Source organism: Amblyomma maculatum, chromosome 11 (assembly GCF_055883805.1).
Source record: "Amblyomma maculatum isolate TAMU_Amacu chromosome 11, ASM5588380v1, whole genome shotgun sequence".
Taxonomy (NCBI): Eukaryota; Metazoa; Arthropoda; class Arachnida; order Ixodida; family Ixodidae; genus Amblyomma; species Amblyomma maculatum.
The window spans coordinates 63971953-63997872 of NC_139354.1; the positions used below are offsets into that span (position 1 = coordinate 63971953).

At 41.5% G+C, this 25920-nt stretch overlaps 1 protein-coding gene across 1 annotated transcript; it reads left to right on the plus strand.

Moving 5' to 3' along the window:
• The first annotated feature begins 900 nt into the window (after positions 1–900).
• Positions 901–20909, plus strand: LOC146173977 (inter-alpha-trypsin inhibitor-like). Its single transcript, XM_084583669.1, has 6 exons — positions 901–1059; positions 6492–6647; positions 15636–15800; positions 18582–18776; positions 19774–19820; positions 20759–20909. The coding sequence occupies exons 1-6, from the start codon at positions 951–953 to the stop codon at positions 20771–20773; spliced, it is 687 nt and encodes a 228-aa protein (XP_084439795.1). The 5' UTR covers positions 901–950; the 3' UTR covers positions 20774–20909.
• Positions 20910–25920: the final 5011 nt, after the last annotated feature.

Consider the following 25920-nt stretch of genomic DNA (forward strand, 5'->3'; position numbering starts at 1 on the left):
TGAAGAAATTAATTTTTTTCTGTCGCGAGGACGGAGTAATGAAGCGCTGACATCATTGACGTCGATATCTTTTATACGGTTCATGGGCGCAATTTACTCGCTGAATAGTACAGTTCGCGAAAAAATTGTTTGCCATCTCAAGGAGCGTCCTTGCGTGTTATTTTTAAAAGCTGTCAAATATACTGAAAAATGAAACAATTGAAAGTGAGTTTTTTATACTCGGAATCCAGATGTGGCCACCATAATTTCATGGAATTTTTCTGAAGAGGCTTCACCGAAAACCACGTCAGCCACTTGATTCTTGGTCGCTAATTGATGGAAAGACTCACCCATCGTTTATGAATCAGACATCTTGTTTTTAAGAAACATTGTCCCTCTCGAATTGTTGCGAGCAGATTTTGTTTTTCATTAAGAGGTTAACGATGCTCACATTTACGTGGAAAAGCTGACACCTTGCTTGATTTATAAACTCGAAAAATACACAAGGCCACCGGAACAATTATATTCTGGTATTACATATTCACAATTCAGCATTTGCCATTTTACGCCTGTGATCATCAAGAACACAAAAAAGCTACTTGCGAAAATTGAATTTTGAGTCATATTCTTCTTATTCTCCAGGAGCAACGAGCTCACGCAGAATAACGCAGGTGTACGTGTTTGTTTAGCTGTGAAACGTTTTTGCAGAATAATTCAGAGCAAGCCCTTTTAAAAGCTGCTACCAAACACTCGCGTTCAAAAAAATTGGTTCGCTTTGGATAGAGTTTAAATAAGGCTTTACCTGGTCCTTTGTTCGTAGGATGTCACACTATACCTCTCTTTGTACAGAACGCACAATGAACAATGTCTTTTTATTTTGAGACCACGTATATTATGGATCAGTTTTACTTTCTTCAGCACTTCTATACAATCGTTCGGTGCCGTCAGCCTATAAGTGAGTGAGACGACAAATGCTTTACTGCACCCTGCTTCGAAGAAACAACTGGATGGAAATGCACCTGGCTCTGGCATTTTTTCTTTTTATTAAGCTTTGCGCTGCTACGAGCATATCCACGAAAGGTAGGAAAGTTGTCTTCAGTAGGACTTTACAAGTAATGTCCTTTTCCATGTGCTCAAATAAGACGTTAACTCTTGATCAATTTTTGAAATATAACATCAAATTATTCGCTTCGTCTTTCAAAATTATTGTAGTAACACGAACTGTCTCGCAGGCATGCTTTGCCAGATATTTCAGCTAATAATCGTCGCTTTCAGTACTCATAAAAGAAACCACGATACTCAAAATAGCACGTCTCATACAATGCCTCTCCTAGCCTGAGTCACTTTCGGACGTAATACCTCAGAAATTAGAATATACTTTTGACACGAAAGTAGCACAACGTCTTGAAAGGAGTTTTAAATTAATCTCGAAGAATCAAATATTAATTAAAACATATTTTGCTTATAGGAATTCATACAGCATACCTGGAGTTAAGCGAAACATGTTTGTCAGAAATACATTTGGTCACCCCACTGAGTGAACAAAATGTGTATGTCATTGATAAAATATGCTGTTTAATGCTTTCACACCTCTGAAGAATATTCTAGCACAAGAGTGGCTTGTTATCGCAATTAACGCATGCTGAGCACGCGTTACCGCACATACGAGTCATCGTAGCAGCTCCGACCTAAGTGCAGTGACCGGAAACTGCCTCAAGTCCTGATAAGCTGATAGCGCGGTGTAAACAGCAAGCAATTGTAAAAAAGGGAAGAAAATAGGAGTGACGTATAAAAAGAGCTAATAAATGCATTAACGCCACAAGCCTCCAAGACAGCTCGCGTTATGAGCTCTAGCTTTGCCAGGCTGAAGTATGTAAGTATAGGCGGCTGTATGCAGTGGCAGTAAGGAAGTGAATGCAGCCGATAGAAAACCAAGTAGGATATTTAGCAGACAAACGTGATTGTCTACTCACCTGATGTCGACTCCCCCACTCCTGTAATGTATCGCTCTGCCAGACAACATTGTATGTGAATGAAATATGTAAATATAATTAATAATGTGCTAGGAGATGGGAGGGGACCGGCAAATGCACACACACTGCCATTCCTTTCCCAACTGGCGTTAGCCTGCCTCGCATACTGCTCACATTTGCGGACTCCTCCACAGCTGTTAGAGAGGTGGCTTTACATAGAGCTGTTTAAAAGAAGACAAATTAACTGCGAACTAGGTATTGGAGTATCGCTGAGTGCAGCGAGACTTCCCATGCTGCGAACCCAGGGAGGCGATAACCGTGGTTTGCTTTTCTTTTAGTGATATGCGTTCATACAGTCAAATGAAAATATTACTGGTTTTACTTGCCCTCAACATTTACCAACTGCTACAAAAACAATATAAGCAGGTATTCCATTTTCTTCCAAATAATTTCACTAATATTCCTATATTCCCTTCATGCACATGCAAAGAGATGCAAGGAAGTGACGTCTCGCTCAGTTTTGATTTCACTATAGACCGCTACGTCTCGAGTTATCTCTTCAAGCAATTTCTTTCGCAGAGAGGTTTTATTACGGAGTTATTCATTTTGCAGGATTATGATTTCAATGTCAAACAAAAAAAAAACGCATTTTTTTCACGTGTGGAGAGGAAAATATAGCCTAAAATAAACTTTATAATCTTGTTTGTTGCACAAAAACCTGCGAAAGAAGAAGCAAACTTCATGGTAATATAAAGTTTACAGATACATGATCTCTAATTTTCAAAGTTACTTTATCTCGTATTTAAAGGCCCTAGAAACATTGCACTGCCACATCAACAAAACAAAACAAAACATATCAGTGGCAGCTACTCAAACCGGCACTTTCAAAACTTCTTACAATATTTGCTCCCTGCTTTTCACCACATCATTTTTCATAAACTATAAATGTTGTTTTTTTTGTTTCACAAAACAGAAAAATGATTTTTTTCTTTTTGAAGACTATAAGAAGGCCTTAAGGCCTACAGTGAGGTCACACTGTTCAAGTGACGAAATAACAATGCAAAAAAAAAAACGAGTACAAAGGAACACAAACACAGGACGGATTCTCTGTGTGTGTCACTTCGTCCTCGTGTTTCGAGCTGTTGTTTCGTCAGCTAGCTAAGGCAAAGTTCGAGATTTTTCAAGTTAGAAGACGGCTTTGATCTCACCTGTCTGACGCGTTTTCAAACAAGTGAGTTTCTGAAAAAAAAAAAAAGCCTTCCTAGAGCTGGGGCTCATAGTCGCCATTTGATGATCGGTTTTCTTAGCAAAATACCTTTTTAACCATTTTTGCGTCCAAAGTAACCGCGATAACTTTTTCAGGGCCTCCATCTCCTACTAAGTAAAAATCCATAATGCGATAAGTAGGCCGAAAATAATGAAATTGCTGACTACCATGCAACATTTGTATGCGCACACGCAATATCGCACAAGTAATATAAATTCTTCTTGAATAAAAACAACCATACGCAACGGGGAAATAATCCAACTATTAGAACGAATTGGCTAAACATTTTCAAAAATATTAGCGCAATCTTGCCAGGCAGGGCTTAAAGGAGTTCCTGGATAGCCTCGATTGTTAGTACCCTTGAAAAGCCTAAAACCGGGGGTAAGAATAGTCGGCCCCGGCGAGGTGAAAAACTATAAGCGTTAGGTGGGATACGTTGAAACCATTGCCAAAATAAAAACAATTTTATTGCCTCACCTTTTTCGCAGCCACCAGAAAATCAGTAAACTTTAAAACAAATTATTGTTATGCAGAATAGTTTGTGGACGCACAGTCTGATGGTTGATCACAAACATTCTCAAGAGCGATAAGGCGAGTGCCTTTGTTACTAAGTCTACTCTATTGTTTGTTTCACACAACCTCGCCGATCACAGAGTGCTTCTTCTGTGCCGGATTCGAGGCGAGCAGCTCTACTTGGCGGCGATGGCGCGCTCTCGTTGCAGTGTTTGGTCTCGATAGCTGGCGCAAGATGGCGTGCATCGCACTCCCTCCTGTGGTGCATCGCACTCCCCTAGAACACGCAGCTACAAAAAGAAATTTAACAATGGAGATGACGCATGCGTTGTATGCGGTACCTCCAGTGAAACAATTGACAATATTATACTCGATTGTAATGGTATCCATCCGGAAGTTGATGCAGGCGCAATCACTGTTCCTGAAGCTCTGGGGTTTATAGATAACAGTGGCCGGGTGAATAAACCGGCGGTGGAAACTAGCAAAAAACGACTGGAAGATTGGTGGCTTAAAAGCAGAGAAGCGACATAATGTTAGTAATGTAGGAACAAAAATTTAATAAATAGAATGACGGTTTAGTTAACCATTCTAAACCAATAACTAAGATATATGGAGAAAAATGAGCATGATAGCTATTGCTACCACCCCGTTTCAAAGGGGACGCTCCTATATTCCATCCATCCATCTTGTTGACAGGGTTGAAAGCGTCGTCGCTGTGTCACTACGGTGCGAGGGAAACAACAGCAACGCTAGGCAAGGGGAACAGATATTTTGCCCACGTGCCATGCGTGGCGTAGGTTTTTATTGCCTTTTTTGCTACCGTGAACATTTTATTTTGGGCACATAACCTGGTATCTGACGAACACAAAATGTGGGTAAAAAGCACTCCAACTGGACTGCGTAATCATTAAAACCGCTCACATCTAGCAACCCTTCCATTCTGGGAAGCCTGTGACTTGAAGCGTTCAATAAACTTGCCAACGGATTGGAGAAAACATTTAATTGTTTTCCTCGCATCAATGTCTGCGTGACTGAAAACCCTGTTGGATCGCCAAATACTCTGGAGGCTTAATGCCATGTTCATGTCCATCGCGTCCATCGTGATTTACAATGGTCACAAACCTAATTTAGAATGCAGCCATTTGTAGATCTTTTTTAATCGTGAGATGTATAATGTCCCGAAAGAATAAAGGCTCCCCAAAAATCTAAGTAAAAGTGTTCGATAGTTTCCCGCTTGACGTATATGAAGCATTAGTTTCTCCGAGGTGAAAAAAATGATTTCATTTCTAAATAGTTCTTATCTTTAACGGGTTCGGCTAGTGACAAGAGGGGTAGCAGTTCGAGGTCCGGTGAAAGATATTTTTTTCTACAAGTTTAGATAAAACCTTGCCGATAGCCAGATAAATCTCGCGGACATATCTCGCGTACGCTTTCTGCGGGTGTCACTCATGAGCTGTTTCGCCTTTAAAAGAAAATATAGGGGTCAGTAAAGAGCGTGAGGACTATTACACGAGAACGTTTTCTGGCTCGCGTCTGCAGTTTCCCTTAAGGACCCTTTAGGGCGTAATTTCTCTGCTCTGTAATTGACGAGTATCTTAATCTCTGCCTCTTTCACTCTCACCGTAAAAGTTTTCATAGCATCAAGACCTGCCACAATAAGTACAAGACCCCCCGTAATGAAAAATAATATCCCGGAGTAACCATATCTTGCGAAAACCGTAAAAGTAGACGTAATGAACTTCGAACCACATGACAATTGGTAGATCAACACTTTTCGGTAACATCCAGCTCGACAGAGACAAAAAAGGTAACTGTTGCGTTCAGTGAATAGTACAATTACCCATTAGGGGATATAAGTGAGTATAAAACACGTTTGTAATCAGTGTGCTACAATTCAAAGTGAATGAAGGCTTTTCTGTGTGGCATTACATTTTTTCGGACATAGTACAGTTATTTTAGAGCTACAATCTAGAAGGTATAAAGTTGCCCACAAATCCGACATATGTAAAGAAGCATAGCTGACAGTCTCAAGTACAGATATATATAAAAAGACAGGCGGAGCATGCAGCTGATATTCAAAAGGTCAAGCGCTCAGTTACAGGTTTCAGTTCTTCCGAAATAAATCAGCGTAGCGAAGCGAGCTGCAAAAAAGATCGAAACCAAAATTATTGACACTCGCAAGAAGCGGAGGACGGCTGCTGTGACCGAGGGTAATGATTTTGCACGACAGCCTGTGATGAAAATACTTATACACAAAAGCCATACCACCTGCCAACTACCACCTGCGAGAGGCTTGCTCGTGATTTTTGCGATCACAGCGGCTACAACACGGGCACGTACAACGCCGGACTTTTCGGAGAACGCTGCCTTCAGCGCATTCGCGTCAAACTAGGTTAGAAATGTTTCATAGTTCGACACAAAATTATTAACGTATTTCGGCTCCTCCTTAACAAAATATCCTCTAAACAAAATATCTGTACTGGAGAACTTCTCTCTAAGTGTTTATTTCTTCATTTTTTTTTGTGAAACACTGATATCATCCCATAAGAATACGTATAGAAACAGACGTATATAAAACATTTTTTTCATTTCAAAATACGCCAATTGCATATGCATATCTTTGTTTTATTAACTTGTACAATTTCTTACCCATTCTGCAGAGAAAGGTCCATCCGAAACATTGAAAACCGCATGCTCTCTTGCACTTTAGCAGACATTACTGTGCTTGCAGCTGGTCTTGGCCTTTTTCTCTATTTCAGATCCGAAATGTATCTCCGACAAACCATTCACGAATCCAAATGGCTGCGCCGTACATTCATGGCAATTCAACCCATTGTCAAGACGTTGTGTTAGGACGTGCAATACTGGAGGCCCGTTTTCTACTAAGATAGAATGTGATGGACGTTGTCGTAGTGGTAAGTCGTCAAGGCTGTGCGATCCACCATTATTCTCTTCCGAGCAAGGCAGCGAACATCCTTCGCAATCCCTTTTCACAGCCACAACCCTTCCCGTCCTGGCCTCGCTTAAGGCCGCTGCAGATATGGCAAAAACAGGCAATATTGCGCCTCAGAAAGCAGCCCCGAAAACCTTCTCACGTGTACCGATGACCCAATAGCAGGAAAGGTGTTGAGAGTAGAGCTGCAACCTCCACAGACTAGCTGTAGGCAGCTCTTTGTTCTGTGTCTCCTTGTTGCCTGCGCGTAACTGCCGGAAGCCACCAAAACAGATTATCGCAATAAACAGCTTAAAATTGCTGGCATTTTAAAAGTGTGTTGGTCTTAGTAGTCAGAAGTCTGTATCCGTGAGGAACTAACGATTCAGGAATGGCTCTTGGTTGGGAACCTGCCTAAACGACCGGCTCCCTCGGTAGCACGGGCGGCGCACCGGCGAGCTGCGCAAGTAGAGTTACGTCATTTTGACTGCCGTGTCTTCCGAGCGACATAAGCGTCTTGCGTTGCACCGGAGCGCGGCAAAGATGGTGCAAAAAAAAGAATATGTAAGCGTCTGCTCGGTAACAGATAATGTTGGAGTCTTCTTCGAAATCCATGCAATCAGTTCGGATCACAGGTTTAAGTTGGTCTATGGTACGGATTTCAATTAACGACTCTATGGAGCTGTAATCTTTTAAATTGTTGACACGCGGTGATAAAAGCGAGAAGTATCACCAAGAGGCATTTTTACAATGTACAGAAAGCAGTGCGAAACTGCCTAAGAAACACAGCTTTAGGTAAGCTTTGCTGGAGCGGGAACACACAAAGCTGCAACAGAGTTATTCAGCGGAAATATACAATCACAGGCGCTAAAAATTATTTCTAATTCCGCTATTATCTGATCAGCATGCTGGTGCTTCGTTCAAGGCATGCTCGCGCAAGGTTTCTATGACCAGCGCTGGCTTTTATATACTGCGCGGGCAATAAACTAAACAGTCACACTCATAACTTTAGGAAATATGATTACGAATCCAAAACCTGAAACACAACGAACATTTCAGTCTGCAAATACAATACATTGCGTCGTAGCAAGTGCTTCGACATTGGTCGTTACCATGCGGACATAGGCGTCCTGCTTAGCAATCTAAACAATCGCATCCAAGGTGGCGAGCGCCGCAATGAAGGTACGCGATTGGGCCAGTAACGTGATATTTTTGTATTTCGTTGGCGTTTTTAGAGCTTGAAAAAAAGATGCACATGGCTTTATGTATCGGAAATACATGAAATGCGGGTTTCAGAAGGTGTTCTACGACTTTGCAAATCCCATTTGTTGTCTAAATGCAATAGTTATAAAATTATCTGAGCCAATAATCACTTTATTGTAAAATAAAAAAATTGCTTCTGGTAGGCTCGAACGTCTGGAAGCTGTATACTAGTGGTTCCTCTCGCCTACCTCAAACATTTTATTTTTAACTCTTGGCCAAAGTTATCTTAGACACCCTGAATGTATATCCAAGTATGTGAAAAGTGGGCCACGTTTTTGTCATCTTGCATCTAGATATGCAAATTCAATGTGGGTTGAGAAAATGTTCGGTTTGCGGATGCCCTTTTCTTGGTTTCTTGATGTCTTAGGACATGAAAAGATTCAAACATCTTTTCACGTTGCCTTATCGAAGTGCCGATGAAATACTCTTGAGTTCCAAACAATCGCCAACACCCACTGTACAAGAGGCAATGGGCTGCGTTGCGTGAATTTTCGTCTTCGTTACGGACGTTATTGTCGTCCTCCTGAAGCGCGTGTTGAGACATCGCCCTATCTGTCCTATATGTATTTATCGTCACAGAAAAGGTGGAACTGATCCGCGGCAACTCTGCTGCATTTTCAAATAGGCCTCTTAATGGCGCGTAGTGCAGATATTACTACAACAACTGTTTGGAGGTTCGAGCTTGAGATGCATGCATGGTCCTATTGAGCACACTTCACCGACACAGACGGAAAAGCCTCTACCTGATATCACTTAACCATATTATTTACATCATGCAGAAAGAGGCGATGAATATAAGGAACGATTGTGAATTTCTCCTTATAGCCGTTGGTTTGCCGGAAAGGTTAAACCAGTTGTTCGGAGATACCTGTTAATAGTTGCTGCGGGTAGCCTTCTTCCATTAGTTTACGACCTGGGCCTTGCGCCTGCGGCACACCATGTGGAAACATGATCTCTTCAATGCAACAGAATAGCTTTCGTCTGCGTCTTTTGCGCTGTTTTATTTACAATTGCTTTATCAGATATAATGTCGCTACGCACTTCTTAAGCATCTTGAAATTCCACGAGTTAAAACCTGCGTTATGCTTGGCAGATATTGCATAGTAATGCTAGGAGATATGACGTTTGTCCAAGTTTATTCTGTATATCTAAACATTTTGGGAACCGTCGTTGACTGTCTCAAAACGGAATATTAGCCAGGATACACAATTCAAGAAGTACGTTGCTTTGGGCTAGTTGGTTCATGGTTGAAGTGGATTATGAAGACGGCGAGAAAGGTACGAGGACAAGGAAGGAACACAAAAATAACAGGACAGGCGCCAACTTTCAACTGATGTTTATTCGCGCAAACCCTTTCATGAAGCACCCGAACCGTATCACAAAGGCCTATCACATAGTCATCCACGTGGAGCACTCAGATCACCGGCGGCATTGGTCACAGACAAGAAAAAAGCTCACAGTATAATAAGCCAGTAAACAAAAAATAGCAATTCATCACTGTAAAGCACGCCATCCAAAAGTATATAAAAGCAACCTGTTCGAAAGAGTCCTAAGCTTATCGGAGTGCACAAACGCACAAAATAAACATATCAACCACAAATTGAAATCAGCCACACAATTCGTGCCCAAGACAAACACGGCACGAGTTTGTAATCTTCCCTTCGACCGCAATAACGCAAACAGGTGATAATAAAAATGCCAGAAAGACCAACAGAAACGCCGAAACAAAGATGCACATAAAGGCTTGAACAGGTGACAAAGGAAACAAAAATGACCAACAAAAACTCGGAAAGAACGTGCATAAGAAGCTTAAAGGTTAGAGAATCAACTCATAGTCAACGTAAAACGAAAACAGCCGAAAACACCTATCAAGAATAAATAAAAGCCAAGTATAAAATCTACAGCAATCCTTCAAGAAAAGCCACCTCAGAGTCGCTGATTGATATGGACGGCTTGCTAACGCACAAACTTCCTACTTTCTTGATGAAATAAGCCTCTACTACTTCTCGCTCTACTTTATCTCTACCAGATTTAAAAAAAATCGTCTTTTCTAGTTCCGGACGATACCCTTGGCAGGCTTTGCAGTGGTCTGCTAGGAAGCTTCAATGCTGATTGCGAACATTCCGCATATGTTCACTGGCACGCTCATTGAAACAACGACCGGTTTGCCCTATGTAGACCAAACCACAGCTCAAAGGAATCTCATACACAACTCGACTTACATTTGGTGAACTTATTTTGATGTTTAATAGCGCAAACCGGTCGTTTATCTGGCTTATTCATTGAGCAAAGCTTAGAAAGTTTTGAAGGCGCAGAAAACACAACTTCAACCTGAAATTTACTTGCAACTTTTTTGATGCCATGGGATACTTTATGGATGTAAGGAATAACTGGCATAGGCTTCCTTCGTACTTCCGGGTTTCTTTCAACATTTTGTCTCTTCACTTTCTGAAGCAACATTTCAGAAACAGCCAATATTAATGGGGGCGGGTAGCCTGCTTCCTTCAGCCTTTTTACTTGGGCGCCAAAGCTAACAGACATCATGTGATGGCATGATTTTCCTAAAGCGCTCTGAAGGGAATTCGCAATTATAGCTCTTTTGGCAAGCTTCGAGTGGGCACTGTCAAAAGGTAGCAATCCTTTCTTTGATCTGGGATCGTACGTCCAGCAAATATGATCGTTCTTGAACACAAGCCTTAAGTCTAAGAACTGCAGTTCGTTGTTAACTGGTTCCTCCCATGTAAATCTGAGGCCTTGGCTGTGATTGCGGAAAACGGACAACGTCCTAATCACACTCTCAGCTAAATTAAACTCATGTGCCCCCTTCAGAATAATCAAAGCCTATGCCAGTTATTCCTTACATCCATAAAGTATCCCATGGCATCAAAAAAGTTGCAAGTAAATTTCAGGTTCAAGTTGTGTTTTCTGCGCCTTCAAAACTTTCCAAGCTTTCCTCAATGAATAAGCCAGATAAACGACCGGTTTGCGCTATTAAAGATCAAAATAATTTCACCAAATGTAAGTCAAGAGTTGTGTATCAGATTCCTTTGAGCTGTAGTTTGGTCTACATAGGGCAAACTGGTCGTTGTTTCAATGAGCGTGCCAGTGAACATATGCGGAATGTTCGCAATCAGCATGGAAGCTTCCTAGCAGACCACTGCAAAGCCTGCCAAGGGTGTCGTCCGGAACTAGAAAAGACGATTTTTTTTAAATCTGGTAGAGATAAAGTAGAGCGAGAAGTAGTAGAGGCTTATTTCATCAAGAAAGGTGGAAGTTTGTGCGTTAGCAAGCCGTCCATATCAATCAGCGACTCTGAGGTGGCTTTTCTTGAAGGATTCCTCTAGATTTTATACTTGGGTTTTATTTATTTTTGATAGGTGTTTTCGGTTGTTTTCGTTTTACGTTGACTATGAGTAGATTCTCTTAGCTTTTAAACTTCTTATGCACGTTCTTTTCGAGTTTCTGTTGGTCATTTTTGTTTCCTTTGTCACCTGTTCAAGCCTTCATGTGCATCTTTGCTTCGGCGTTTCTGTTGGTCTTTCTGGTATTCATTATCACCAGCTTTCGTTATTGCGGTCGAAGGGAAGATTACAACCACGTGCCGTGTTTGTCTTGGGCACGAATTGTGTGGTTGATTTCAATTTGTGGTTGATATGTTTATTTTGTGTGTTTGTGCACTCCGATAAGCTAAGGACTCTTTCGAACAGGTTGCTTTTATATACTTTTGGATGGCGTGCTTTACTGTGATGAATTGCTATTTTTTGTTTACTGGCTTATTATACTGTGAGGTTTTTTCTTGTCTGTGACCAATACCGCCGGTGATCTGAGTGCTCCACGTGGATGACTATGTGATAGGCCTTTGTGATACGGTTTGGGTGCTTCATGAAAGGGTTTGCGCGAATAAACATCAGTTGAAAGTTGGCGCCTGTCCTGTTATTTTGGTGTTCCTTCCTTGTCCTCGTCCCTTTCGCGCCGTCTTCATAATCCACTTCAAGACACAATTCTTAAGCGCTTTCAAAGTAACAATAATTTTTGTGTTTAAAGACGACCGATCATCAAAATTCAAGCAATAGTCAACAAATCTAAATTTCTTTTCCACGAAGCTCGTCCTGTGTTGCGTTGTCCTTCATTTTGTTTTCCTGTTTCATCGCGCTGTTCGATGCGGCTGATTCCTTTTAGTCCCGGATCTTCTATTTTTTAATAATACTTGAAAAATCTAATGACCGCAGTATGCAATCGTGAACACTTTTCTTTATTTTTTCGTTGCAGGTCAAATATATATTGTCAATATTCATAATTCATAGTAAATTGAAAATTACGTTTATCGTTTTTTGTATGGAAATTAGTAACTCTTTATTTCCGTCATGTTAGAAGTGAATAGCACTTCGTGTAATGGACGGATGATGGAAATCAACGCAAAGCCTATTCACCAAAATTTCGTATTGTTTCTTATTTTATTCAACTACAATAGAAGCTTTACAAAAGTTAGCACCATCTAGTGAAAGAGACAAACTGTGCGCGGCGGCCATGTTTTGTTCAGACCGCCCGGGCCTTCCGTCGAGTACGCTGTCAACGTGCGCCTTCGTGGACCTCGTGCTTGCACCGCAAGGTGCATTGGAGTGATCACAAGCAATTGTTTCATTTTTAACATCACGGCAGTCGCTGCTAGCACCAAGCTCTATTCGGAATGATGCCAGCATGTTGCTGCGTACCCTTCTGCAGCAAGCGCACCGTCGTAGATACGCACGGAAACAAGAAATGCGCGTGTATGCAACCGCTCGTTTGCAATCCTAATCCAAAGGTCACTTGCATCATGTAAAGCATTACTGCTCGACCCTCTGACTGGGAGCTAACTCACAGAACGTGCTATCACCTAAAACAGCAAGGTTGTTTTGAATGTTATGGAGCCTTGTTAACTTGAAGAATAAGCTTATGCTTTGATGGAGGACACGGGAGAAGGAGCAATGCATGTATACCGAACGCTATACTTCAAATACGTTCTTTGAAACCTTTTGTGCGTAGGTTGCATTTACCATTGTGCATCATGAGGAAGGCCGGTCTGGACGAGTCTTCAGCTGGAGTGAAGATTGCTGGAAAACGTATCAACAACCTTAGATATGCGGATGATACCACTTTAATGGCAGAAAGTGAAGTGGAACTCTAGAGACTTCTGATCCGGGGTCAGGAAGAGAGTGAGAAGTTTGGGCTTAAACTGAACATTAAAAAGACAAAGATCATGGCGTCTTGCCCTATCAAGTCCTGAAGTATCAATGGACAAGAAGTGGAAGCTGTGACAGATTTTCTGTTCTTGGGCTCCAAGATTACCTCGGAAGGAGACTGCAGCCATGAAATTAAGAGACGCCTGGTTCTGGGAAAGAGAGCAATGGTTAGCCTTGACCGCCTAGTAAAGAGCAGAGACATTAGTCTGCCAACCAAGATCCGTATAACTCGTGCTTTGGTCTTTCCAGTTGTGATGTATGGATGCGAGAGTTGGACTGTGAAAAAGGCTGACCGCCGAAGAATTGACGCGTTTGAATTGTGGTGCTGGCGAAGACTCTTGAGAGTTCCTTGGACTGCCAGAAGATCAAATCAGTCAATATTGTCGACCATAAACCCTGACTGTTCATTGGAGGGTCAAATTCTAAAGTTAAAGCTCAGCTACTTTGGTCATCTGATGAGAAGAGAGGAGTCGCTGGAGAAAGATTTGATGTTGGGAAAGGTTGAGGGTTGCCTGAGAAGGGGTAGGCAGCGAACGCGATGGTTAGATGGCATCCTCGAGGCACTGCAGATGAAGTTATGTGATGTTAGGAAGATAGTGAGAGACCGGAAAGCATGGCGTGACATGGTCCATAGGGTCACGAAGAGTCGGACACGACTGAACGACTAAACTGAACTGAACTGAATTTGATTTAAGACAAGGGCATGATTACCGAAACTACTTTTCACAGTCGTACGGAATTGTAGTGCTTGGTGCAGAGAGCAATACGGCTGTCTAGTGAGCCCGAGGTACGTGTTTCACGCTGCAAAAGCGGCTGCCAAACCCGCGGCGTCTAGTAAAGCAGGAGAAGATGACATCCCACTAGTGTGTTGTAATATGCTCACGTCCAGCCCGTTTCAAACGCTGTTATGACGTGATAATGCATGCGAAGTCCGGTCCGCGTCCAGAGCGCGCAGCTCAGGCTTGCATTCTATGCCTTCATACCTGCTAGTGCGGCCGATAAAATAACAAAGTTTGCTTTTCACTTTTGTGCGTTTTATCGAGTCGCCCGATGGTTCACCACCTGAAATTTAGTTGATTTTGTAAATATGCCGATTTCTTGTTTATTCCCTCTGTCGGATAGCAGACATTTGAAGCCTTAACCTCATATGAAAGTGCTGTCATGGGAAGCTTCGAGGAACTCGGAGGAAGGGGAACTCGGCTGAAACGAAAAGAAATTTGAAAAGTCAATTCATATTACGGCGAAGTGTCAGTGCTTGGTGCAACTAGCTGTGTTCATAAAGTCAGATTTATATTATATAATACTGTTATAAAACATTAGGGGGACACTTAAGCTCCGCCGTTAAGGGTATGACGCGATAGCGTCTCTCTCACACACGCACACACGTTTTATTTATTTCCTTTTTGAATTTTTAGCTTTTATTTATTTCATATTTTGATTATTTGTTTCTTTATTTTGTTTAATGTTTTATATTGTTATACACCAATACTCTGAGTCAGCAACAATCACCTTTCTATTCTGAGCAATTTGACACCTTTGAACACATTCAATTATTTCAATTAATTAATTACACATTCTAAATTTTCTTCATTAGCATCACCAAGTACTGGTTTTTCGTTCTAGCAATTTGTAACCTTGAAACCCTCAATTTCTCAATTTTTTTTCTTTTTTTGTTGCTATATTCCACCAAGTGGTCAATTAATTACGAATATTTTATTATCTCATCATCGCCTATTGCACACCAATCAATCGTCACTCACTGGAAGCAGAAATTACTATGACACATTTTTCTTTGTACGCAGCCCCCGATTATTTCCGAGACCCGTGCCAATAACTGCGTCGACGGCATAGGCAGGAAAGCGAGGAAAGTGCTAAGCGCCATTCCGACTTACGTCAAATTAAGCACGATTCTTTCGTCTCAACACAAATCGCATTCTCGCTCATTTCACAAACAAGTATCCCACTGGTAGCAGTGGGTTGAGCGACGGTGATGCGCAAAACACGCAAACTCGCGATCGTCTCTCATAGTCATTAAAGTAAATAGCAAAGGCACACAAACAAACAAAATCTGCACATTACAAAACTCTAGATACTGTACCTGGATACGGATGACGCTGCGCGGATCGAAGAGGGGCCCATGCACGACTCGTAGAGCAGTTTGTAACCGCTACGCCTCGGCTGTCAAAATACGCTTCTTGGCTTCGCTAACAGACACCGCCAGGGACTGAAGAGAGGTCTAAGCACAGCACACTAGGTTACAACATTAAAAGCGCGGACAGAACGGCGGGCGCTGACGGACGGACACGAAGCGAATCAAAGCGAACGGATGGAGTGAACAAAATATGGCTGCCAGCGCCGGATCAGCGTGTCGCTCATGGTTGCCAGACGTACTTTTTAAACCCTCTATTACCGGTCTGAAAATGTTTTTTGGGTGTAAAAAACACAGGGTGTACAAACCAATAATAATTTTTCTGTACTGTGAATTTCAGTGGACGTGTGTACAGCTCCACGAGCTGTGTCTAGTTGCGCTGGGCCTGTCCACCCTATTTACTTCTACAATCCCAGCACAGGAAGATGTGAGAAGGATATTGGCTGCATATACTCTGGAAATAACTTTCCAAGCCCGAAGGAGTGCCGTGAAACATGCATAAAACGTAAGTAGGAGCATTGTTACAATAATAAACGATATATTTTAGTCACATCATCACCGTGCTTTCAAAGTAAAGAATAATAGCACGCATTTCTCAGCGCTTTTACGAATTAAGAACACAAGGGCCGCTCAAATTCCCGAGCTTTCCACTCCGACGTCTGATAGCGTAAGTGAAAACATTTAATTTGGCAAAAGAAATTGGCCCGTGTGGATGGGACCTCATTCCAGGGCCCCCGTGGTCTTTGCCATCTTGCACGCTCTGTCGACCGGCTTGAGCTGATCATTAGGAGTCAAGCAGGATAGACCAGCCTCTTACACTGCTCCGGTTACGGTGAAGTGTGTATTGGCGATACATATTCTTTATGGCGGGCCTTATAGCATGGTAATGCATAGGGTGCCACATTTATTCTGAAATGTTGCTAGGTATATTCTGCTGAGGAGACTCAAATTGGGGTATGTGGTAGTCTGCAGTTGTCTCCAGCCAATGAGATTTTCATGGAAAATAGTGTAGGTCTTTGTAATGTTCATAGGTGGCTCCATAGGGTCCAGTGACTTCGTTCAGTTTCCTGTCGGTGTAAGCCTCCTGCTTTGCGTATGTTCGTTCATTGGCGTCGGCACATTGGTTCCCTTAGACATTCTGATTGCCTTAAACATCTCGAAAATGTGATATTTCTCACATTTAACATACGGTGCGCAACAGCGGATATGGGCAACTGCTGTGCCTTCTGCGTGCTTCTTGCGAGTCAGTAGTAATTTGTGTAATGGTCTCTTTGCACTTGTGTGTAATAGCGAAAATGATTGCCACTTGCCCGGGCACGGCGTCATTGGTTAAAGTTCTAGTCCAGGAATCCGAGCAATGGAGGTTCTATTCCCCATGTAGACCGGATTTTTATTTTTATTTTTTATCGTTTTCGTTTAGTTTTGATTTCGGGTGATAACGCCATTTCACTGACAGATTTATTGTGACCGGACGAATGAATGCCGAGAGTACAAGCCGTTAAAGGCTTTCGCCCTAAAAGGCAGTTTTTAATTGTTATGACTGCCGGTGAAGCTATACCTCAATTTTTATCTAGTAGAAGCTCCTGTCGCAAAGAAGACATTTGTTTTGATATCTTCCGTAATTTTCAAAAGCATATTGCTATACAGAAACAGCTTACCTTTCAGTAAACGTGAGTGGGTATATATGAAAATTCGACTATTTAGGTTTCGTAATCTGGGCATCATTTTGAAAGGCTCCTGCTAAACTACACGAAAAGCTGAAGTGCTTTCAGCGAGCCGAGGACTGCTGTTTAAAGCGAAAATGGCCTTGATCCGAATAGGATATGCGCACGCAGGTTTCCTATTCGTATAAAGTAAGCTTTCCTAAAAAGTTGTGCTATCCTATTTCAAAATAATTTGAATGATGAAAAGCCACCGGCGTGAAGCCGTGGCTATCTCAGTCGAAGATCTTAGGACACACCAAACATTTTCTAAAAGCTCACCGGCAGACGAAGGACATGGCTATTCAGGTTGCATCAAACGCTTGTAGTTAATGGCGTGTTTGATGTTAAAGAGACAGTCTTCTGCCTAGTGTTTTTACTGATCATGCAGCGGCTCATTTTGGTAGCCAGCGTCATTTCTTTCAAGCTTAATCCGGTTAAAACAGTGGGGCGTTGACTGCTCTTTTTTTTCCATTTGGCGAAGTAGCATGTGGCATAATAGATGAGTATGATATGTGCCTGTAAAGTAAAAGTCGGTTTGATCATATATCCTGCTGCATTGTACTGCCTTTCTCGTCTTCTTAGTTTACCGCATTTAACTTTTGTTGCATTTAACGGTGTATAGCAGTCTTGATTCGAAGCGGAGGACAAAATGAAGTTGGAACACAAAATTTGCGGGATAAATAAGTGCTGACGATTATATTGTATACCAGGAGCTTATGTTCACTGGTGCGCATTACTGCTTGATACAGGTGGGGTATATCTACAGCATACATTGGGCAAAATATACTGCCCCACCCTCGCAAATACAGAGCTTGAAATAACTACACTAGGGCATTAGAGCTTCAGATTCTACAAGAGTGTAACCTAAGCACTCTTGGCGGCTCTTACTGGAACTCTCAGTGGCACGTGGCAGATCTGTCTGACGGAATGCCCTTTATGACAGGTGGTTCAAATGCAATTTCACGTGCTACATCACGTTCCTTGAAGTTATTATGATGTCTTACCTATGTAAGAAATGTTACCGATTTATATTGAAGTGGAATCATCAATATTGATGCTATCATCCCTAAGATATTTTAATTACTGTCTGCCTGATATTAGATGTTGCCAAATAGGGCTAAGAATAAACAAGTGAAATCAAATCATAGCTGGAAGTGATGTACTAAACATAGATGATGGTTGCTGCGTGTTACAAAAAGCCCAATCTTTTTCCTGATCCTCATGCCTTTTGTGTACCGTATTAAAGCGAGTGTACGTGGCCACGTAAAGAAATAAATATTTACTAAACTAAAACTTCGCCGGGAGTTTAGGTGAAATGGTATTTGTAAGTGAACACTCGGCCGCGCATACATGCATTGAGAAATGTATAATGTTTTGTACCCTGAGTAGAGCAAGACTGTTTATCTACGTGGACGCTGAAAATATTATTTATACCGTAACGGCTCGGCCGCGAATAAATGCATTGAAAAATGTATAATGTTTTGTACCCTGAACAGAGCGAGATTGTTTAAGTACGTGGACGCCGTAAACTTTATTTGTACTGTAACTCTGTCCTTGATTAATTCATAATTTATTATTTGCAGGTCGACCGGCGCCTCCAAAGCCCAAGCGGTGCTTTGCGCTTCCGAGTCATGGTTTTCACTGTCGGTGGGGTTTCGAATCATGGCGTTTCTACTACAACCCCTTCAGCGGCCAGTGCATACCTTTCAGGTTCTACGGCTGTGGAGGTGGACCAAATAACTTCCCCAGCTATGAAGGCTGTCTCTGGCATTGCGGAAGTAAGCGAGAACAAAAAAGCTTTAATGAAACTTTCGCACAGCAATCGCAAATGGGGCGAGCCAGTAGCAGGGCAGTGTTTTGCTATAGTTGCTGTAGTGCACCTCCGCCTGTGACTTACCCATGCCACAGTTACAGAATATGGCATTAAAAATTCATAATTTCTTCCCTGCTTGCAAAACATGATTTGTTTTTTCAAATGAAACGGAGCTAACATACTATCTCTATTTGGTTCTGCCAAGTATTTGTTAAACAGCCAAATGTATGCTTTCTGGCTCAAATTCGATAAAGTGCTGCATATTGCAGCATTCAAATATACGCGGCAGCATGCGAGATTAGAAATAATATTTTTAAATGCTCAATAGTTTTTAGTGCATGTGATACAAGCATTGAGGAGTATGCGGTGACAGAAGATATATTCAAGTCCGTAAGCTTCATAGCCGTTGATGGTAACTAACAGAAAACGTCTTAATACTCACTTTAGAAGGGTTTCCTTCAACACGCTTTGCGCAATTGGCCTTCAAAGTATCAAAACGTTAACATTTTAGCAGGCATAAAAAAACCTAAGTTTGAGTTTTCGCATATAAATCTACAGTGAAGTCAATGACAATTTTGAGACTATAGACTTTTAATAAGCCGGGAAACCCGTGTATTTTTTTTTTTCACACTTCAAATATTTTAACGTAGATTTCTGGAAAGCATGCGTTTTAGCAGTTTGCATATGACCATTTCTAGAGTATGCGGTTTGGTTTTTAGTACCTAGTTAGCAAATCATTTGTTGTGTTAAATTGGGGAGCAGTGATAATGCCTTACATATGAGTGAAATAAAATAGCTTTCTGGCTGCGATATGGCAACTTTGCTTTATTAAGGGATAAAAGCGCGAGTTTACTTTAAAAAAGTTACGAGTGATTTCACGGGGCACTGCGTCGTGTTGGAATATACTGAACAAATACATCGACCACCGCCTTTATCAAGCTAACACTTGTTTTTCATTCCAGGACAAAGGTGGAAACCCAATGTGTACGGTATGCCAGGCGAATACAGGGTAAGATATCATATCCTAATAGGAGGACAGTGCCTGAGAATTTCATTCCTTTTAAAACCAAAACTCCTAATTTTCAAGCGTCCAGGCACTGTAAAGGCAATATTTATCAGCGGAAAGTTTCATTCAAAGTGTTATACAAGTAGCAAGCGAAAAACCTCACGTCAAAGCTGATGTTTATGCATATATGCAGTAGCTTTACTATTATCAAATTCACGCATAAAACGTTTGTATACTTAGCAAACACACAGAAATATGCCCACAATATCTAAGTGCCCCATTAATCTATTATTTCCTATTAAATTTTCAGGTGTTGGCTTGTGGCTCAGGAAGCCTACATTATTACATAGCGTTGTGCCACAGCAGATCTCCTGAGATGAAGCAACTCTCCGTCAACAGAGTAGTTTGAACTTGATGCCGGAAGTACGAATCCACAAAACCGTGTAATCCGCCTCACACATTCCGAAATATCTGCTAAAATTACGAAATCTTCAGAATTTTGGCAATATTTTGAGTGTCAGTAAAATCATGCGTTTTATGGTGCACATGAGAGGCGTCACACGGAACCGATTAGGAGTACTGTTTCGACTTTGGCGTGAATTTTAATCAAGGCAAATAATGTTCTGCTGTGAGTTTTTCCTTGCACTTGGTTGTATGCGGATATAGCGCACACCTTTGTCCTTCACAACCTAACACCAGCATGAGCTAACGTTGAAAGAGACAGTTAACGGTGGCCCATCCAACTGTCATTTTCCCTTTATGCTGACTCTTGATCTATTCCTGTAGACTATTTAAGATATCTGCATTTTCCCTAGCATCAGTAGTGACATCGATGATCAATTAGTGAAGTCTTTACGTTCCATTCATTGTTGAAACAAGAATTCACTGCCTGTCCAACGTTGGATATGAGTGAAAATAATTATTTCTTTTTTCTTTTCTAGGATGACGTCCTGTAACTACAAATTTTCCTGGGTAGGAAAATAAAAAAGGAGGACTACAGACTCACAAAACTACTTCCTTGCTAATTTGGATGATGTGTGAGCCCATGGTTGTGCTCTATATGAGCCCAAAAATAAAGGGTATGCCATTAAAGAAGAATGTGTCACGTCGTTTCCTGCTCGCCCCACAAGGCACAAAATCAGATGAAAAAAGGTAGTTTAAAAACTTCTTACGTACAAACCAGCATTGCAGTCCTCAGACCTGAGATATGCCGGATTGCCGTTTCATGAAACTTTGCAGCAACTTGAACCTCAAGATAAAAACGAAGTTTAACTTAACCTTCGCCAATAAAACGAAACACATTTGACTAGAAGGGGCCCCTTAGGAAAGAAAACTACTAACACCGCCAGGACAGGACATATTTAAATTGCTCCAAGAATTTATCAATCGCTTAGAGAAAGACGCATGAGTAGCGTACACAATTGATCCGACGCAAATTCCGACTAATCAGTAACGCTCGTTATCAACTTGTTGCTGATTTACACTCAAAAGGGGTCCGCACGCCTCTCGATTGCCTGTTTTTTCTTTGCTTGTGGTGACAGTTTGTCGTTACGCCTGCCGCTTTGACATCTCGGCGAACAGAGTGGTAGAGTCAATGATTAATTCACTTCTTTCTCTGGAGGCTGCAGAACGCTGATGACTTGCCGATTCCACTTATTCGTTATCACTCACGGCATCCTTCCTTTGAGGGAATTCTTCGTGAATTTATGCGGTTCTTGCTGGCGGGGGTTTTACCTACACGAGACCGGCTTCAGTAATGGGAAATTGAGGTAGCCCAGTGCCCCAATAGACTCATCCCAACGACCGATATGCGCCTTCGCCGGTTTTCCGGAAGTTGCACAACGACCCCCTTTGTTGTAGTCGGCTGGTCAGCGAGCGCACATGCAACTACACTGCTGAAATCTCCGCTGCCACGGGACTTAACAGACATTTCTGATACTTCAGTTCCGAGAGAAATTCGTCATTATTTCACAAAATTACGCAAACTGTTGCATGCAAAGCAAACTCTCTAAGGGTCCTTAGATCTGTTCTCTTAAGCAATAGACGCGTTCGGTCGTAAAGCGCGTTTTGGAAATAATTCCCGGGTTCCCGGGTTCGAACCCGACCGCGGCGGCTGCGTTTCGATGGAGGCGAAACGAAGAGGCGTCGTGTGCTGTGCGATGTCAGCGCACGTTAAAGATCCCCAGGTGGTCGAAATTACTCCGTAGCCCTCCACTACGGCTCCTCTTTCTCTCTTTCCACTTTCATTGCCACCCTCCTCCCTTCCCCTACGGCGCGGTTCGGGTGTCCACAGAGCAAGTGTGACAGTTACTGCGCCTTTCCCTTCCTGTGAACCAATTTAACTCTAACTTAATAATTAAGGATTTTGCTCGCAATCGTATCATGGTAATTTGGGATTCTGGTGATTGATGCGTTGAGTGGTGTGTGATATGCGGTGGGGAGTTAAGTAAATCACTGTAATTAACTCATCAAAATAAAGGAAAAAAAATGAAGGCCTGGATGATGGCGCAACAAAGACGTCAAATTCTCAGAATGCAACGTTAATGCATGAAGACGCTAGTAGGAAATTTAGGATGCCCAAATGATCAATACCTTTTTCAAATATTTGAAAAAATTAAAATCGGGAAAAGCGGGTAAAAGATGCCAACGGCTCAGAATAAAAAGCCAGTCCTTATCATCTAGAAACAGAGCCTTTAATTGATAAAAATTGAAATAACCAAAAATGTAGGAACATGGGGTTCACAGGCATTAAATTGCATGGAACGAAAAGGCAATGCTTGATACACTAATCAAGAAAACTGAGTGTGCAATTGACCAATCTTTTATTTGAGAAAGAAAAAATACAAAAATTTTGAAAAGGTATAAAAAAAGTCAAACTAAGGTTTAAAGTCAATGCTTGATAATGCTATGAAATATTTAGGGTGTACAATTGTTGAACCAAATATTTAAATTATTGCGTAAATAAAAAACGTGGCACCTTTGCGCCCTTGTTTCCAGTTGCACATTGTTAAATATTGCAATTACTTATTGCTCAATTGTACACTCTAAATTTCATAATTTAGCATAATAAAGCATATTAAAGGTATCGTAAAAAGCCTCCTTTTTACGATACCGTATTTTGTCAGTTATTTAGGTTATTTCCAATCAAGCACTTTATCTTCATTGGGATCATCAAGAATTGGTTTTTCATTCCGAGCATATTGACTCAATTTAAATCCCTTTCTTCAATTTTCAATCTTTCTATCACTTAATTGATCAATTTCATAGTTTCAAATTTCTAATTAGTACCATGAAGCATTACCTTTTAATTCTGAGCATTTTGGCACATTTGAACCGAGATCTTTTTTCAGTTTTTCAGTTTTTAAACTAATTAAAAAGGATTTGATCAGTTGCACATCAGTGCTAAGAATGGTCAGGATGATCATGATGATCAGGACGACTAGTATGATCAAGGATGGTTTTTTCATTCTGAAAATTTTGAACCTTTGCAGCCCTCAAATTTCTATATTTCTTCAATTATTTTAGTTAAATATGTGACTTCTAGCACGCTCTAGATTTACGTAAACAGCACCCTCGAGTCCTGGCATTGTACTGAGAGCATACGCGCTTTCTATTATGTATTTAGTTTTTTCATATTTAAACTAATTTATTGGGTTTTTTTTTGTGGGTGGGCAACGATTTTTGTAGGTGGACATCATGAAATTGCCTTTTAATTCGGAGCAGTTTGACACTATTAAATCAAACTTTTTCAATTTTTTTCAGTCCTCAATTCATCGAACAATATATTACAATGATTTCATTAGTTCGTCCGCCGCCTATCGCACAAAAAGTCAATCTTCAAAATGTAGAACCGAAATTACGACAATAAAATTGATTTTACGCAACCACAATATTTCTGACATGCAGTACCAAAGACTGTTACTACTACGACGACAAGGCTTACGGCTTTTCGGCCGAATGAGTGTAGAAAGTGAAAAGAAAGGCTAGGGATGTTAACTAGGCGATGCCCAGTGGGTTACCCTACAAGTCGGGATGGGAACCATGGGGAGAAAAAAGAAACAAAGAGCACCAAGATAAGCAGCCTGTCACATGTCAAGAGATCTATAGTAATTTGGGGTCGAGAACGTACACGTACAGTATAGAACCCGGCCCCGAGTTTTTTAAAAACTTAAGGAACGCCTTCACTGCTTTTTTCTCAGATGAAGGTGTCGTCCAGCGGCCCAGAATTTAGTGTAAATACAGAAAGCTAGAGCCGTTGAGCTGTTTTAGCGCCCAGGAATCAAGCAGGTGAATTTTCCCAATGTACTGTGACATTCACGCCAGCTAAAAATTGTTCGGAAACACCGCGTGCAGGCACTCCGTGCTGCTGGAGCGCCGGGATGACCCCTTGTGGCAACATGCCCCCCGGCAATCTTGGCGTAGGGGAAGCAAGCCAGTAGAATCAGTCTATTGCCCACTGCAAGGATCTTATCGTCCCATAGCCTATCAGTTCTTCGTTGCTGGTGTTTATGTGGCAGCCCATGGCAATTTAACAAGTACTGCCGTCAACCGTTTCATTTTATTGGTAGATGACCTCGCAATCGCTTTGCATCATTGCTGATAAAAGGTGGCGCTTTCGCGTTATGGCTTATCAGGAAGCAACACAAGATAGCAGAATAGAAGGCAGCTTATAACTGACCAATCTAAACATAAAAAAGCCGAAAAATACTCCTAAAAATACATCTACAGGAATAGATGGAATTCCGATCAAACTGAATAATTAACTTGGTCCAAGAAGTAAGGAAACGCTGTTAAAAGCTTTGGAAAAAGTCATAACGAATAGGCAAATTACAGACAGCTGGCAGCAGAGCAAAATGAATTTGGTTTATAAGAGAAAGAAGAAAGGACGCACATAAAATCCTACAGGCCGGTTGCCATATCATCTGTTATGTACAGGTTGGCCATTGCGGCGGTGAAATTAAAGGTGCAAGCATGGGTAGAAAGTAACAAGATACTCGGAGAACTTCAGAATGGCTTTAGAAATGGTAGGCGCTTATATGATAGCTTGTTCGTGCTCACCCGATGCATCGAAATATCTAAGGTGGAAAACAGAGCTTTGTATTTGGCCTTCCTGGACATAAACGGGGCGTACGACTGCGTAAACAGGGAACTCCTGTGGAACATATTAAAAGAAGGAGGTATCAGTTATGAGATAACAGAGTTCCTACAGGAAATATACCGGAATAATAAAGTAGACATTACATGGGAAGGGATAAGAAGTACGGAAGCTGTCAAGGTATGCAAAGGATTTAGACAAAGTTGTCCTCTATCACCACTTCTTTTCGTGCTTTATATGATAAACCTGGAACGGAGGAACCAAGAAAGTAACCTAGGTGTTAATCTGTCATATAGATTTGGTGGAAAGGCGGTAGAGCAGCGCCTCCCCAGTTTCATGCATGCAGACAATATATAATACAAGCTGGGAGTCTGGAAGAGTTGCAAACTCTAGTTATGTATTGCGGAGACGAAGGGGATGCTCTAGACTCCAGTTCTTGCGCAGTTATGTCGGGTCTGATGATTTTCAACGGCTGAACTGATCAGGGTCTTAAAATACAAAGCCATGAAATACCCAGAGTAGAAGAATATAAATATATCATGGTATAGGTAAATGAAGGATTAGCATACATTGGAAAGCATGAGCAATCACTTAAGGCCAAAGGGCAAAGAAATGGCGGGGTAAAGAAGCATAGGGCATTGTGGGGATTCAACAGGCATGAGGTTTTGAGGGGTGTTTTGATAGGAATTATGGTGCCCGGGCTTATTTTCGGAAATGCTGTTTTGTGTATAAAGTCAGAGCTGCAGTCGACATTAGAAAGAAATCAGACAGCCGTCTTACGATTAGCACTAGGTTCCCACGGCAAAACCACAAATGAGGTTGTACAGGGAGATATGGGCTGAGCATCTTTCGAAGTACGGGAAGCTCAGAGTAAAATATTATATGAGCAACGCCTGAGGAAATTGTACAGTAACAGATGGGCAGCTAAAGTATTTAAATACCTATACCTAAAAAGCGGCTGCCTCACAATGGAAGAAAACAACTAGGAAACTAACCAGTAAGTATGCT

Coding starts and splice junctions, on each gene's coding strand:
- LOC146173977 (XM_084583669.1), top strand. CDS start 951: ATGCTTTACTGCACCCTGCTTCGAAGAAACAACTGGATGGAAATGCAC. Junction 1,060..6,491: donor TACGAGCATATCCACGAAAG/GTAGGAAAGTTG, acceptor TCTCTATTTCAG/ATCCGAAATGTATCTCCGAC. Junction 18,777..19,773: donor CTGTCTCTGGCATTGCGGAA/GTAAGCGAGAAC, acceptor TTTTCATTCCAG/GACAAAGGTGGAAACCCAAT.